General features: G+C 46.8%; 1 protein-coding gene across 8 annotated transcripts in view; it reads right to left on the bottom strand.

The window, feature by feature from the left end:
• Positions 1–919: 919 nt before the first annotated feature.
• Positions 920–16021, bottom strand: part of DPYSL2 (dihydropyrimidinase like 2) — an 82350-nt gene continuing 67248 nt past the window's right edge. For all 8 annotated transcript variants that reach the window (XM_075174859.1, XM_075174856.1, XM_075174857.1 and 5 more), the window contains 7 exons: positions 13368–13488; positions 9735–9891; positions 9431–9572; positions 9040–9210; positions 6026–6205; positions 4456–4621; positions 920–3782 (listed from right to left, as the gene is read on the bottom strand). In XM_075174859.1, coding sequence (XP_075030960.1) covers positions 3691–3782; positions 4456–4621; positions 6026–6205; positions 9040–9210; positions 9431–9572; positions 9735–9891; positions 13368–13488 — 1029 coding nt within the window. In that variant the 3' untranslated portion in view covers positions 920–3690. The remainder of the gene's footprint in view (positions 3783–4455; positions 4622–6025; positions 6206–9039; positions 9211–9430; positions 9573–9734; positions 9892–13367; positions 13489–16021) is intronic.

A 16021-nucleotide genomic window follows, 5' to 3' on the forward strand; every position in this document is an offset into this window, starting at 1 on the left:
AATAACGGCATGTCATCGGTGACAGAGCCAGGATCCCCACGTTAACTAGAGGTCTTTTTATTAGTGGGTGACCATTGCCCCTTCTCATCAGATAAAAAGAAAAACCCTCTTAAAACTTCCCACTGGATAGGGGTGCCAGGTTTAAAGCTGTGTGGAGAAAGCTAACTGCACTTCAGAGAGCGCTTAAACATTTGGGTTTGTTCAGATGAGGAACAAGAACTTGCAGAGTCAGTTGCAAGCTCCAGCTGAGCCTGGATTTGGGGGAAGAGCACCGAGAGGGTTGATCTGGTGGATGTAGGGATGCAGCAACCAAGGGATGAGCGGCTGACAGCGATGCTGGCTCTTTCTGAGCCCTTCCCACGATCTGCTGTGATCTCACCCAGCATCTCCGCGACACAGTAAAACCCAACCACCAGCACCGAAAGCTTCACTGGCATTTCTCCAGCCAGCTCCAACACTCCCCGTTCAGTTATCTGTGTGTGGCTTCTATTTACGGCTGTACTTTCTCTCCCCTCCTCCATCGCTGTCACGAGGGTCCAAGTAGAAACACATTGGAGGGCTGAGGGCTATGCCAATAGCTTTAGCTTCTTTTGCTCGCATTTCACCAGTGAACTCTGCAACGCGGAGCCTGGAGTTTTCAGGCAAATGTCTCTGCTTTGCCAAATACTGCCCTAAAGAGACAACTGCCCTGAGCAGAGGCTTTTCTCTAAGGAAACTACACTGTGGACCACTGATTCCTCTCACCATCAGCATCTTCCAAGGAACCGTGGCTACTGTACATCTCACTCCTACACAGGACTACCATCAGCCTCCGTTAGCACCGATGTCAGAGCTCAGCTGGTTTTTACCTGTTGAAGGCACCAGCCACGGCACGCCGTTACACAGAACACGTATCGCCTTGAGACACAGATGCACCTAGTGAAACAACAACATTTTGTCTTTATTAGGAGTTCCCATGGTAATATAACACAGAGTTCTTAAGGAATAAAACACAAGACTTGGGGTTGGGGTGGGGGTTTTTTTGCCATTGAGACAATGGTCAAATATCAGTACTTCTTTTTGTCTACACACATGATCAGCTTTAGCACTTACAGCTCCTCCACTCATGGTTCACAATCACAAATCCGAGGGTTAAATCCAGCTAGTATTAAATCCTACTTCTTTTTTTATTTTTAGAGCTTCAAGTCACTGCGGTTAATTAATTAATTAAGTCATCGTCTTTTTTTTTCTTTAAGCATTTACATATGACATTCATTAAACAGACACAAAGCGGACGAGCTCTCACAGGAAAAAACATGCTTACATAGCCTGCAAAAATCTTTTTTTGTGATTTTTTTTCCTTTTGAAGAACAAATTAAAACTAAAAAGTCATCATGAGTCAGTGAAGGAAAAAAAAAGGAAGACTTAAGTGAATACTGAAGAGCCGCAAGTGTTTCGTAGAATTGAAACGGATCTGCAATTCTTTTCTTTTTCTCCCCAACTCGTTCAAATTGATTTTAACATATAGGTGAAAAAAAATGAAAATAGCTGCAATATATATTAAGTTCACGGATTACTTAACAAACAAAGTGCAAACTCTTTTATGCAAAACTAAAAGACCCAAGAGTTAAACCTAAATGCAAAATGCATGGATGAGTATGGCAATGTTTTTCTCAACTTTTGTGTTCAAAGGGGCCTCAAGGAATTAGGTGCTGAAGCTGGGAGGGTTTGGGTACCTACGTAGCTTCCAGATCCTTTGCAAATCCCAGCACTGATACTTCATAACAACAAATTTGGTACTTGTTTCTTAAAAGCCTTCACATGTATAGTTTTTTCCCTAAAAGAACCTGTAAACACCATTTAAGAAAATACTCACAAATACGGAAAAACAAGGTCAATGTACGTGGCAAAGTACAAATAGAAGAGAAAGCAGAAGATGCAGCCAAGTGCCAGGGCATACAGACAGTGGAGGTAATGCTGTGTTAGCTGCGGGTAGAAAAGCCCTCTGTGCTAAGAGACGAGCCAAGTCCTCGGGACCGCTGAGCCCTCCAGCCGAGTTTAAGTGGGAACCTAATGGTGCAGGTGTATTCTCCATGTCCTGAAAATAATGAGCCTCCAACGCTAGGGCTAGAAGACTTTCCAGAAGATACTTAAATGCCCAGATCCCGCTGACTGCCTCAGGAGCTGGGGCTCCTAAATCCACTCAAGGACCACTCGTGGCCTCAGGTTTCTCAAATCTGAGGCAGCAGGCATCTAAGGAAGGGTGGGGAACCACCAGGCTTTCTCATGAGTATCTGCACAAAGGCAGATTGCTGAAGGAATGAGTGACTGTGAAATCCGCACCGTCTACGAGAGATTCTCAGCTGCTGTTGACCCATCCAGCTGCTCCAAGGCTCCCAGTTACAACAGCTGGGCATCCTGACTCGAATCGGAATTGCCACAGATGCTCGGGCACACACTCGACTGACCAGCCTTTCGATGAGAGCTAAAGATAAGCTCTCATAAAGTTTTAAATAACCACTCATCGATGGCCAGGGGGAAGGGGGAACGCGGCTGCTACGGAAATCTTTCAAGCAACGTGTTGATCTTTGCCCATGGCCCCCTGCTTATCCATTTCCACCTCCAGGAAGAGAGGACAAACTAACTGCTAAAGACTTCTCAAGAGACTCCATCCCAGCTCCTCAGCTGGTATCCAGCCCCTTTCTTTGCACCAGCTCAAGACCTAGTACACTGAAGTGAAGATCATAGCTTATGAACCTGCTCCGTGACCTCCTGTTGCAGCTAAGTGGCAAGCGTTGGCTGGAATGATGCAACCTAGGAATACCTGAAGTACCAGGGTGGCAGCGGCAGTGACACTGACGGGAGTCTGTAACTTGAATGAGGTTCGGGAAGGACCAGGAAGAACAGGGAGATCCCCAGTTCTCAGATAAGGCTTCGTAAACACAATGATACAAACATATTAAAAACATACACACAAACATTAAAAAAAAAAAAGTTTCCTCAAGGACCTAATTTGCAGCAAAATCCAGAAGGAAAAAAAAAAAAGAAAAAACAAACCAGCTAACCAAATTCCCCAACGATTCTAGCTCACCCGATGGCTGGGTGATGCGATGCGCTTTGTCAATTCCTAGTGCTGGGTCCTGTTCTCTCCCTGGGCAGCAGACAGCTATTCAGTGGTGGGGAATGGTTACAGACAGGCTGGGATTCGTGTCCCTCCGTGCTTGCCTAGCTATCCTGCTGGAACACAGAACCCTACAGAATATCCAGTTTAAAACCCTTGAACTACTCTTCCGCTTGACGTTTTTTTTAAAAAAAAAAAAAGCTATTTTTTACATTTATTATTTATTTATTCCTTTTTTGTGTGTCTTAAAGGCAGCTCCCGGGAAATTCACTTTATCCTTCCTTTATTAAAAGAAAGATGCTGAATGGGACAGAGGCCACATATCTCAAACATCCTCTTTACATTTACTTTTGCATGTCAGAGGTGTCAAAACAGGGTTCATTTCTTTAAATGTGTAGGGGCTGAGGGGAGAAGTGAGAGGGGTTGGTGAAGATGAGGAGGGAATCTGAGGGGACTGAAAGAGGCGCCTTACTTCAGCCCCCCCCCACTGGTTGCCCGCAGTAACTGTCACAGGCTCTAAAAGAATCAGAAAGGGTCTCCAGGTGCCCCCGTCCCCCGGTCCGCTAGGCGGGCACAGAAGGGGTCGGTCCTTAGCCCAAGCTGGTGATGTTGGCGCGTCCGCCGGGCGGTGCCACGATGCGCTGAGTCGTGCGGCGCGGGATGTTGTCATCGATCTGTGCCCCTGCGGGAGAGAGAGACAACGGTCAGGTCCCCCAGAGTCTGAGCTGAGCGAGCTGCAGGACAAGGGAGTCGGGAGGGCACGGCTGCACTGGAACCCATCGAGTCCTCTTAGGCCAGGCTCCTACGGTGTGCACCAAAATGCACCATCTTTGGAGGAGAAGCCCTTACTGCCCTGCAGTGCCTTAATTCTGCTGAAACCCGTTCTGCATTAATATCTCCGCGCCGAACGCCTGAGCCACCCACCCTGCACAGGTAAGAGCTGGCTAAATGGTTTTCCCTCAGCGAGCCTTTTTATTCCTTTTTATAGTTTTCCCTTATTGCACTGAAACAGCACGCTGAGAAATCAAATCTGCCACATACCAGATCCACAGCTGGTCTCAACTGGCAAAGCTCCGCTGAAGTTGGTGCCATCTGCCCTCTTCAGACACCGGCTGAGGACCGAGCCCAGACCGCAATGGGGCACTCGGCATTCATGCCACGGCACGAAAATAAGCAGGACTTTATGATAGCTCCTACACTGCTCTTCCTCCCTTCTGAAGGGATAACCTCCGAGCTAAAAACACATCACAGTCTCTCTCATTGCCTTCCAATTTCAGCAGAATTAATTCGGAGTATGGGAGTATAAACAAGCCGTGATTTCAAAGCAATTCAGCCCCATAAAAGTATGTATGTACCAGACAAGCTGAATCCAGACTGGTGCAGGTTCCTCACGGGTGGGGCCTGCTGTTTGGCAGGAGACGTCTTAGCTGAAGACGCCGGTGTGACGGTCTTCGGTGTCACTGAGACTTCGCAGACGGGTCCGTCGTAGAGGCCTCGAGGCACACCCCGCAGCTCGGCCAGCTGCAAAAGACAGAAGCCGGCAGCCTTCAGGGTCAAAACAGCTTTCAGAACAGAACTAAACAGCTGGCCAGATGTTGCTAAGCCAAGGTTTGTCTTTGGTAAGAGGATTTGAAAGCGTACATCGTCTCCTCCGTGCTGACCCTGGGGTGGTAGCTGGTCTCTGAGGCAGCATGGATAAAACGAAACGCGCTCTGGACTGCCGTGGCTCCAGCTAGCTGCGAGACAGACAGGCAGTCTGTCCCCTGCACCGCAAGTGCTGTCCTTTAATGATCTTCACCTACCTGCCGTTGTATTAAAGGCTCCTGACTACTCTCAAATGAAACACATTACTCATCCCCAAAAAGCAAAACAATGCTGAGGCAGAGGCAGGTCTGCATAAAGCGGAGCCAGGCTAGCTTCACATCGCCAGCTTGGGAGCTTTAGGTTGGGTTAAATGCAATTATTCCAGTTGAGACGCTGCCCGATCGGATTTATCGGTCAGACACGTATTTCTGTGGGAGACCAGAACACAACAGAAACCACGGATCTGTTCTCTGTGGCGCTACATTATTTGAGGTTGTAATTTTGATAACTTGCAATTTCTTCACAAGAACAATTAAGGGAAGATCATTTGCAAGGAATGTGAAGATTACCTATGGTCAGCAGAATTAACACAGCTCTGGTTTTGTCCAGGAGAGGGCAACACTTCAAACATCAAAATGCTTTTCTCCTCAGAAATCTGATTTCATCTAGAAATAAACTTAAGTTCTCGGCAACTAAGCTGCAACAGAGTTCAGTGTCATCTTCTCTCTCAGTTTTTACCAACCAAAGGCATATCAAAAGGCAGTTTCTGTTTTGAATGGGTGTATTTACAGGAACACTTTTCCAACAATTTTAGCCACTTAAAAATAGAAAATCCTCACTTTTAAACAGTCAGTAGGCTGCGCCTGTGACTCACCAGTCACCAGACAAGAGCATCTGATCATATCTGACAGAAGAGAAAGCAGCATAATGTATCTATAACAATAAATTAGAATTCTGAAAGGTTTGATGCATAAATGCTATCAATAACTTCTCTTGGTACTTCTGTGACAGGAGAAGCCTTATTTGCAGACGGACTCGTGTCCGAACTGGACAGTTCCTGGACACATGCTCTGTTTAGGTCTCCCAAGACAGAGAAGAATTAAAGAGCGGAAAAATAAAATTTGCAGAAAATCCAAGCTCAAGCCAAAGCATATTCCTGTAATGACTCAAGTGAATAGCAAAAATGAGAGAGGAATGAGATAAATATGGCTCCTATCCAGGCAACATTTTCTGTTGCAGAAGTGTGTGTCTGCGAGCCAGGGGAGAGCATCTGTTTTCCACCCACTTTAACTCAGGAGTTTCAGTGAGAGAACAAATGTGCATCCAACCATTTATACTCACCCTGCTCCTTGCTTTGATGCGCTTGTAAACGAAGTCAGGGAACGGTTTCCTGGGGATATACCGTCCAGATCCCTCGGTGACATGGAGATTCCCATCCTCCAGCACGATCTTCCCCTGGCTGATAACCACCAGGGGAGACCCACGGCACTCCATGCCTTCAAAGATATTGTACTCCAGAGACTAGAACAAACAAAAAGACAACATGAGGCAAACATATTCATCCCAGCAAAGCCTGCTGTGCTTTAATTAGCAATCACCAGTCATGCCAATTGCCAAAATTTTAAGCACAGATGGAAGCAAACTCAACAGCATTTACCTGAGTTGGATATGCTGTGGTTTAATAGAAAGGCTGGTCTTTATTATCAGCCTAAATTTATTACGGATTTACTCATGCAAAATTTGCATTGCAACGAGATTCTTAAAGAGGAAATACAGTTTCAAACGAGAATATCTCAAAGCCTACCTGTTTAAATGCATTTAGGCACCTATCTCTTCTGAACTGTGGGGACTTAGGGGCCAAATAAAGCTTTATCTGAGTTTCATACTAAAAATAATGATGGTTTTGAAAAGCTGTATTTCACACCAGTGTTTTCATTGATGGGTCAGGGACCAGGACAATCTTGTTTTATTCTAATGGGATTGCTCATCCTCAATTAACAGGATTGGAAACATTACACCACAGAAAAAAGACAAGTTTTAAAGGAATGAATGTCCCACCCATGAAGCATCCTGGAATGAGATGCTCTACAACCATGTTATTTGGGGACTGTTACTCCAGTGACCATCTCTGAGACAAATCCAGGTCTTTTTTACTGAGTTAATAATGGAGTTTGCTCTTGAAGTGTGTTATAAGTATGGGTAGGCTTGACTGCAGATTTACAATTAGCTAGAACGGCGGTTAAACCGACACTGAACTGGGTCCAGTCTGAAAAAAAGCTGTGGTGGCAAAGGAGGAGGCTTGGTTAGAAGCTTGTGAATTAGGCTGGTCCAAGAACAACACTATCTGCCTCTCTAGCTCCTAACGTTTTCTTGCCAGACAGTGGCAAGAGCAGTGTGAATTCTTGGAAAATATCCGTATGTTGCTTTAGCATTTAAAAAAGTAACAATCATCTGATGCCACATAATCACTACGTCTCCCTGTGTTGCAGCAAACGCTCTGCCTGACTTTCAAAGGGGCTTTTGTTCTATACTTGACCAAACTAGGGTGCCTTGACTCTAAAGGCATCACTCCTATCAATTTCCCCTCTAACACAAGGCACACGTGCAGTGCGAGACACAAAAAAATACCCCAACAGGTGTAATGCCAGGTATAACAGGCGATGCAATGACAGGGGAAGAGGTTAGAACTGGATGTGTAAGAAAAAAAGCTGCAATTTCTTAGGCAGCCCTTCAAGCTCTAAACAAGCTCTTGAAAACGAGAGCCCTTCATCCTCCATAGTCTTGGCACAACTCAAAGATGCAGCCTTTGGCAACAGCTGATCAGTGAGCGCTGAGGTCTCTTACACGGTGCAAGAGTTTCAGGGGGATCTGCAGTCCTTAGCGTACAAAGTATTTCTGAATGGTTGCTCCATGGTGGATCTGGTTCTCCTTCAGCCTAGCCCAGATCTATGGCAAAATCATGGAGTCAGTCCTGATCGTACTGGGGCATATCCACAAAAGATAAAGTCTCTGAGTTTTCTGTAAGGAAATTTAAAGGGTCCAACTCATTTCCTAAAGACAACAGCCATTAAATGGCAAGGACTTTCAAATACTCCATCCAGCAAGCTACTTCCAGCTCTCTGAGCCATTCACAAGCACAAACCCAGGTTCAGACCACTAAATTTGGCACCTAACAGCGGTATGTCCCTGGGCTCCCTCCTCCAAGCCATTCCTCTCCAGACTGGAGGTGTGATGAGTCTGGAAGCACCTCTAAGGTGATTGAAGTGACCAGACTTCTGAGTCTGGATGCCTCTGATAGAAGTCTAAGCACAGGCAGGATGAATCCAGGCCATCTGTGACCAATTCTGACACAGAGTTAAGTCACAGGGAAGTGAACCAAACCTTTAAAAAAAGTTTCTTTGTGAATGTGCCCAGGGATCCAAGTGTGGAAGAAAATTTTGCTCCTTCAGCTCCGAGTGAATGAAAGCATTCACGGAAAAAAGAACAAGGAGTTTTTTTCCAGGAAAACATTCCATAGGTTCATCGCCAGCAGTGAAACAAGCCGTCAACAAATGCAAACAGTGGTTGCTTTCTCTGAGACAGTGCTCGAATGTCACAGGGAGACTCCAACCAGCCCTCTGCACTGAGACCATTCTGCAGTTTCCCACAGGGTGGGACAGCTTTCTCACTGTAGGAGCCAGGTATAAGGTACGGGACACGCTGTGGGCCACAAGCAAACAGTGCCTCTAACAGTGCCACCACAAAGCCGCAGAAGAAACAAGGGGAAGGTCTGGTTAGTTTGGGTGCTGCCTTGTGCCTCCCTGTGCCAACTAACATTGGGATGATCACCAGTAAAATCATGTCTAAGCATGACTCCACACACATGTGCCCGATCAGTACGTGGTGTAAATCCGCTCAGACTCATTGGTCTGGATCAGATCTCCAGCGAAGGTGTCCACGAGCTGACAAGCTTCACTGACCCCAACTAGAAAAGGGGCAGTTCACATTCCCACTGCTAGCGAGTCAGAAAGTCATTAATAACACATTGTGATAAGAGGCCTTTTGATATTTTAGAAGATTTAAAGAGCTTTCTGTGTGCTCAGATCCAAGCATCCAACACTCAGAAAGAGCAGACAATTTCTTTGCTCCGAGGGGAATCTCTGGGTATTCATGTGATTTCAGATTTGGACTCAATCGTCTCCCCTTCTGCTCACACAACCGAGCTGTACTGGGTGTAAGACCAGAGAGGGCTTGGGGCATCGAGAAAACAAAGCCCTGAGTTGTCAGGAGCTCTAGTTCTTGGCAGCACAGTCTGGCACTGAAGGAAGAGAGGAGGAAACGAGCAGCAGAGCTCACATCGTAGAAAATATCCTTACTATGTTATGAGTCTTGGCGGAGATTGTCTTGACACTGTCAGGATCCCAGATAACCAGATCAGCATCCGAGCCCACCGCAATACGGCCCTTCCGCGGGTACAGGTTAAAGATTTTAGCTGCATTTGTGCTGGTCACAGCGACAAACTGGTTCTCATCCATCTTGCCAGTCACCTGGGGAAAGACAAAAGGAGTCACTGCATTAGCCAGGTGGGGACCACTCCGAAAAGCAAATAGCTGTCAGCACAGCAGATTCCCGATGTTCTCCAAAGGGCAAAAACCTGAAGCGGAAGGACCACAACAAGCATCTCGGGGGAGATGATAACACACTGCTGCGGCTCCTGCAGCTCTGAAGGTCTGGTTGCAGCCTAAGCCTACGACACGTGTGACATACCACAGCCTTATCCCAGATGATGGACATCCTCTCTTCAGTCCCATTGGTTCCTTCAGGGATCAGGGTAAAGTTGTCCTTCCCAACAGCTTTCTGAGCAGTGTTGAAGGTGCAGTGGGCACTGCCAGTAACTTGGAGGTCTCCACTGGAAAAGACAATGACAGGTATTTAAGATATTTTATTGTCACAGGTTTACTCCTAAAGGTAAAACAGCCTTTTGCTTGCTGGCCACAACAGCTATTATTTTTATCACCCACTTCTCTCATGATGAAGCACGTGCTGTATGAACACAAAGAGCTCTACTCACCAGGACAGTAGTGAGTTGAGAAAATCAGGAGTGGTTGGGTCAGGACTCAGTGGTGGGGAAGTAACAAAAGCTGCCGCCTTAGCCCAATTCTTGCTCCAGTAATGAGATCCATCGGTGCCCAAGCTGGCTGTGATGGGCTCTCCATACACCACAGTGCCTACAGGACACGAATACAGGCAAGTCCACTGTGAGCACCAAGCAGCATGCATCTCCAGCCTGGCTTCCAGGCATAAAGCATCCTTCTGAAATAGGACAAGTTGGGCAACTTATCGCACGCTGCAGGGTTTCTTGGTACTTCCTAAGTATGTGATCACAGAAACACAACATTGGATTGAATTCACTGGTCTGCATAACCAGATGATCAGACATCACTAACCTCCTGGTCTGTTCAATGCTCCTATAAAATGAAACTATATTATGTTACTAAGGGCATGTTTTCACGAGGAATCTCTTAATTTTACATGCCTATCTTGAGATCTCTACAGAAACACTAAGCATTCTCCAAAAATCAGACCCTCGGAATCAGTATCCAAACATCTAAATATCTGAGTTAATAATGAAGATACTGATAGTGATAAGAGCATGGAGCAGCAAAATGTGCACAACGCCCTTACATAGTTGCTGAGGTCAGTGCTGATTAATTGTGCTTGAAAGGGTTACTGTAAAGATTCACTGTATTACATCCTGGGCCAAGAACCTTACGAAACAGGCTGAGGGGAACTGAAAGAGTGTGAGGACATCCAGTCTGATCCAGAAGCGATGCGGAAGAAAAAGAATGAAAAAAATAGTGCCTGCAATATTTTTATAACTGTGTATGTATTAAAGATCTAACAAGGCTGGGTTCATGGGAGCAAGCTTTGTGCATAGGTCAGATAAGAGAAAACTCCTATCAGGAAAGTTTCCTGCCGACAGAGAAAGCCCATCACAGAGGAAGTATCGGTGTTTCTGGTTCACAAATGCAGCTCAGGGAAACCGAGTGATTCCCCCAAGGGTACACAGTAAATCTGTGGCAGAACTAGGAAATTAAATTGGATCTTCTGACTCTCTGTCCAGTGCACTAACCACCAGTGCATCCTTCCTCTCATTAACATTTTTGGAACCACATGAAGGAACAGCGGATCCTTAAGGCCACGATACTTCGCAAGCTGGAATGCACCAGCAGCATCTGCACACCAAGCAGATGCGAGATGCTGCAACTTCAAAAGCGGTGCAAGCTGGTAGCCCCACAGATCTGCTCACCAAATGCAACCTTCCTGAAATCTCTGTAAAGTGCCTATCCATCTGGCTTCTGAGCCCAGACACTTCATGTTTTTGTATCTGCCTGCAGAAGATGCGGGTAGTTAAAACACTAACCCTAAATACTTCAGTCAGAAAAGACTGGCAAAGGCAACCCCAGAATTGGTCAGCAGGGTCTTACACACCTCATGCAGAGTAAAAAAATATGATCTTTCTTTCACCGTATTGTCTGAGCTACTGTTACGTCTACAGGCTCTCAAGCTAGCTGGGGAGGAGTGCATTAGTGAGGCAGAACGATGCATTAGCTGGCTTCACGCTGCTTGCAGGACCACACTGAAACAGGAGGTGCAGGAACAGCCTTTGTCAGAGGGGATCCACCAGCAGAGGAAGAGGCCGCCTGACATCACTTGCCACAAACAGGGTTACGAAATCAGAACAAGGCAAAACACACGCTGGCTATTAATGGGAGGCCTGTTGTGGGCCAATACATTGGGAGGATTGTTCTGCAGGGAGCGATGTTTTGAGCTCCCAGATCTGCCAACGACAGAGTCTGCAGGGAATCTCCTCCATACAAATGCCACGGGGAACATCTGGCTTTAAATAACGTTCGTTCTTTTCCATTCAGCAAATCAATTCTGTTTTGTTTTCGCCTTGGATAGTCTTCAGTTATGTTTCCTCTGTTGCTTGGGAGGGCAAGGCTAGTGTGTGTGGCCCTCCTGGGTTACCCAGTTGGGTAACTGCACAGCATTTAAATTGAATTATTTAAATAAAGGAACAGAGAATGGCGTGCCATTTATACCCCAAATTCTCCTTATAAGGAGAAAATGCAATCTGAATGAAAACCACGTATGCTAGTTCACTCAGGAGGCTAGGTAAAGTGAGTTCTGTGGCTCATTCAACTGGGACAATCCCAGCACCTTTCGCAGGCAGGGTAACATCCACCCAAGTCAGGTTGTGTTTTATGGCTTCTGCGATGTAAGTGTATGGTCCCTCCCCCAATGCTCCTGGTCGCAGGGGACAGCGAGGACAGCAAGAGGGTGTTTTTGTTGATGCTGCATCTCCGTGGTGCATGTGTCTCCGGTACTTTACCTAGAAACAGGAAGGGATGCTTCCCTGGCTTATAGGATTGAGTTGCGCAGCCACATCAAGTTGTTTTCTGGGGTGATGCAACACGCAGCCACTTTTGTATGTCAACATATCTTCTCATTTCAGCATGATCTCCACTAATGGAGCTAGGAGAGGAAGGTTTATCCCAAACAGCTTGAGCTGCTTCCACGCCATGAACAGAAAGAGATGCCTTGGAAATCAGTCCTCCTCACCAACTCTGAACTCATTTAACAGGAATCATGGGACCAAAATACTTCTGAGCCAATACACAAACACAAATCTGTTTGCTGCGGTAGGAAATTAGCTCTTCTCACACCAAACACCCAGATGGCAAGTGATGTCATTTGTATATCCATTCAGGCTTATTTAGACTGCGTAAAATTAAATCCAACCCTTCTGAGGAAAGAAGGGGGAAAATCATCCCTCCTGCTTACTCACCCACCCAGAGCCGCTTTAAATAGAAATGAAGGGTTTAGTCACAGAATAAAGCAGGGAGACAGGCACTCACTGTGCTTTGTAACCCTTGCTCCTTGGGGGCAAGACAGCAGGGTCAGGGCTCGGGAGAAGCTACTGCATCACTCAGAGCAGCTCAGCTCCCTCACGGACCTCGGTGAGCGAGAGGAGACACAAGGCAGCAGCATCCACCCCAGGTCTGAGTCTTGCTTCTCGCAGCATCCTCCGGCAGAGTTATCAGAGGCGACTGCAATTCCCAGCCTAACCCAGACTACCGATCTCAATTCCTGTTCGGATGCCAGGCTGTGAGTTACAGCACATGAGAAGTATCTATTTCACAAGCAGGGAGCACAGTGGATAGCTGGAATCGGTAACCTCTTTGGCTACTCCGACTAAATCCAACAGGGCTCATGAGTCAGAGACCTCCGTCAGGACTCTTGGAATCACTTCGGACCCCAAGAAGCAGCTCAGCAGAAAGCACCAAGGAAAGATCGCAGCAGCTGGAAGGAGGACACAGCTTGCAGTCTCCAGAGGGATTCATTAAATGGAGACAGCATGGAATTGCTCTGCCATGAAGGCACATGGCTCAGTGTGGTAGAATGAGCGTGAAGAGAGAGGCTCTAGGCTGAACAGAAGAAACGGCTCCTGGCACTGATATGACCACTGAATACTTGTCTGTGGGAGATGAGGCAGAAGCAGTTGCTTGGGACCTTTTAAAAAGAGCCTGGACAATAACACTGGAAAAAGAAACCTCTCCTGTAGGGATGAAGCTTACGTTGGCAGGGAGTTGAACTGCATGAGCTAATAGGGTGCTTCCATCCAAGGGAAATAACTTACCCTTTTTCCTGGCTTGAGCAATGACATCAGCGGCACTTTTGCTCATCACCTTGGTGATATAAAGGGGGCAGTTGGTTTGGTTGGCAATGGTTATTGCCCGGTTCACAGCCTCCGCCTCCACCTGAGAAACAAAGTCAGCAGCAAGTTAGCAGCATCCCCACGTGTTGGCATATCCCGTTCACCTTCAGAGGGTCACAGCCTCTGCTTTCGCAGGAAAACAGGGCGTGCAGGGCCGAGATGAGAGACCTTCCACCTCTCCAATTCTGAGCCAGAAAAATGTACAGTGTAATCACGATAATTAAAATGACATCAAGCTGTAGTCCCCTCTCATTACTGCCTTTTCTCCCAGGCTGCTTTAAAGTTTCTCTGCAAGCAGACTAAGTCCTAAAATAACGCTCCAGGTGCTCAAGGTCAGAATGATTAAGCCCCTTCTTTAACCTAGACAAAAATAAGCAACTAAACGTTGACTCAACAAAACTATTCATGTTCCAGCCCACGCGGAAGAGAGATGCTGTAGCCACATACTCTGGTAAGCCACGTTTGCAAACAAGCCTCCTAAATTGTACCCTCCACTACAATCTCTGGCTTGGGATCTGACAGAGTGTGAACCACCCCATAAATCAACTCCTTTTTCTTGCATGTGTAGAGAGATAACCTCAGCAAGACTGAGGGTCACTTTATAACTCCAGTCTCAGAACGAACATAATCACTCTGCAGACTTTTACAGATCACACATCCTAATCAAAGCAGTCCAGATAACAGATTTAACAACAGGGTAACGCTCACAGTGCCTACCACCATGGAGAACTGAGCCTGCAATACCACGGACGTTTTCCAAGCGAACAACAGAGGAAACTGAAACCCAGAGCAATCAGCCACCTGAATCCCAAATGCAAGAGGCTACCAGCACCTCCCGTGGACTCCAGTGGGATGGGCACATGCTCAGCACTTCTGAAAATCTGCTCTACAGTGACTTATCGCAGGCCAAGCACTGTAAACCATCATCAGTCCCAGAATCAGAGTGCGTTGACTGCTGGCTCCTAGCACCGTGAAATCCACCCAAAGAAGTTCCTGAAATTAAGGACCCATCAGCTTAGGAAACGGCGTATTCGCCACACTGATGTCCAAGTGCCCAGAACAGCTCTGCTCACACTGCCGAAGCCACCACCTGTAACACTGCTCTGTTTGCAGCTGGACTGCTCAAGAAAAACAACACGACGACAAGTGGGAGTTTTTAAAAGAAAACCAGCCCCCCCAGAGCCAGCAGGTTGGTCTCCATGCCAAAAGGGTTAAAGCCCTAGCCTGCCACCGCACCAGGGCTTGTGACTAACCCTCCCCAGGCAGGGTGATGTACAGAAGGGGACATTTTCTGGCCCAGCTGCTCCACGCAAATGGAAAAGGCTGCAAGGAAGGGTGTTTATTCCAGGACATTTGACTCGAGTATGCCACAGCCAGCAGCACTTGCAGGGAAGACGGAGGCTGAAAGGAAGAGCCAAGAAAAGCACACTTGTCCCTCCTGAGAGGCAAGGAGAGAACTCAGAGGGGCCAACGCTTCCAGGCAATGGCATCAGTTTGCAAACTGCCCATTTACAGCAGGCCTGCGCACCGCTCTGTCACTGCAGCACCTGGAAGTCACGCTTCCACGCTGTGCCTTAGTTTCCCCACTTGCAAAGCAGGGATAAAACAACACCTCCAGACTTTTGACCCTTTGAGCAACTGCTAAGCAGGATGAGAATATTTTCTGCACAGAAGAGAACAAGGCTGCTGAATTCATGCCTTGTGCCCAGATGCTATGGTGACAGGCACATAACAATAACCCAACGACTAGTCCAAAGGGGAATGTTTGCAATTACCAGTATGCATTAGAAGCCCTAGCACAGCAGTTCTCTTGGAAAAAAAGACAGACATTTCCTGGAGCACTTGGACTGCTTGTGCTTTCAGCGTTTTTGTGGCTAAAATAAAAACAAAAAATGACGGATCGCTCCGAAAAGTCATCACAGAATGATCTGAGCTATGAGGGGGAGAGTTTTCCAGAAAGTGATGGGTGATGCTGAGTTGGGATGGTGATGTCTTAATTAAGGCTCCCTTTGCTGGCTTGAACAACATGCTGAATACCGTCACCTTGGCTCAACCCAGGTTACTGAGGTGAGCAAGCTAAACCCATGATTCAGCATTAAGCCTTAATTATGCCTTCTGCTCAACCTGGGAATTCAGAAGATGCGTACACTCCAAGTAAGACACAAATGCACACGGCCAGACCCTGAATGCTTCACTCTGACGTAAGTCTCACTGAATTGAGTGGGAGTTTTGATTTAATAAATATTTTAGACTTGTTCAACAACTCCTGCTAGTTTGCTGTAGATAGAGGTCTGAATAAAGCAACTCTTCAGTAAGATGACAACCAGCATAAAGTTCTTAGGACAGGCTTTACACTCCATAAGGGGCAGAGTGAAAAGCCAATTCTAGCGTTAACAGCACCCCAGAGGGATACCAAGAAACATCTGCTCCTACTGAAGTCAACAGGAACTATGGATCTGCTGCCACCCTCAGAATCCGGCCTTTGTCACCAGCCAGCTTAAAGGGAGTTGTATGTTTTTAAAAACACAAAGTTACTCCCGCGCTGAAGAAAAGGAGGGGAGGGAACCAGATGACAT

This window comes from Calonectris borealis, chromosome 27, assembly GCF_964195595.1.
Source record: "Calonectris borealis chromosome 27, bCalBor7.hap1.2, whole genome shotgun sequence".
Lineage (NCBI taxonomy): Eukaryota > Metazoa > Chordata > Aves > Procellariiformes > Procellariidae > Calonectris > Calonectris borealis.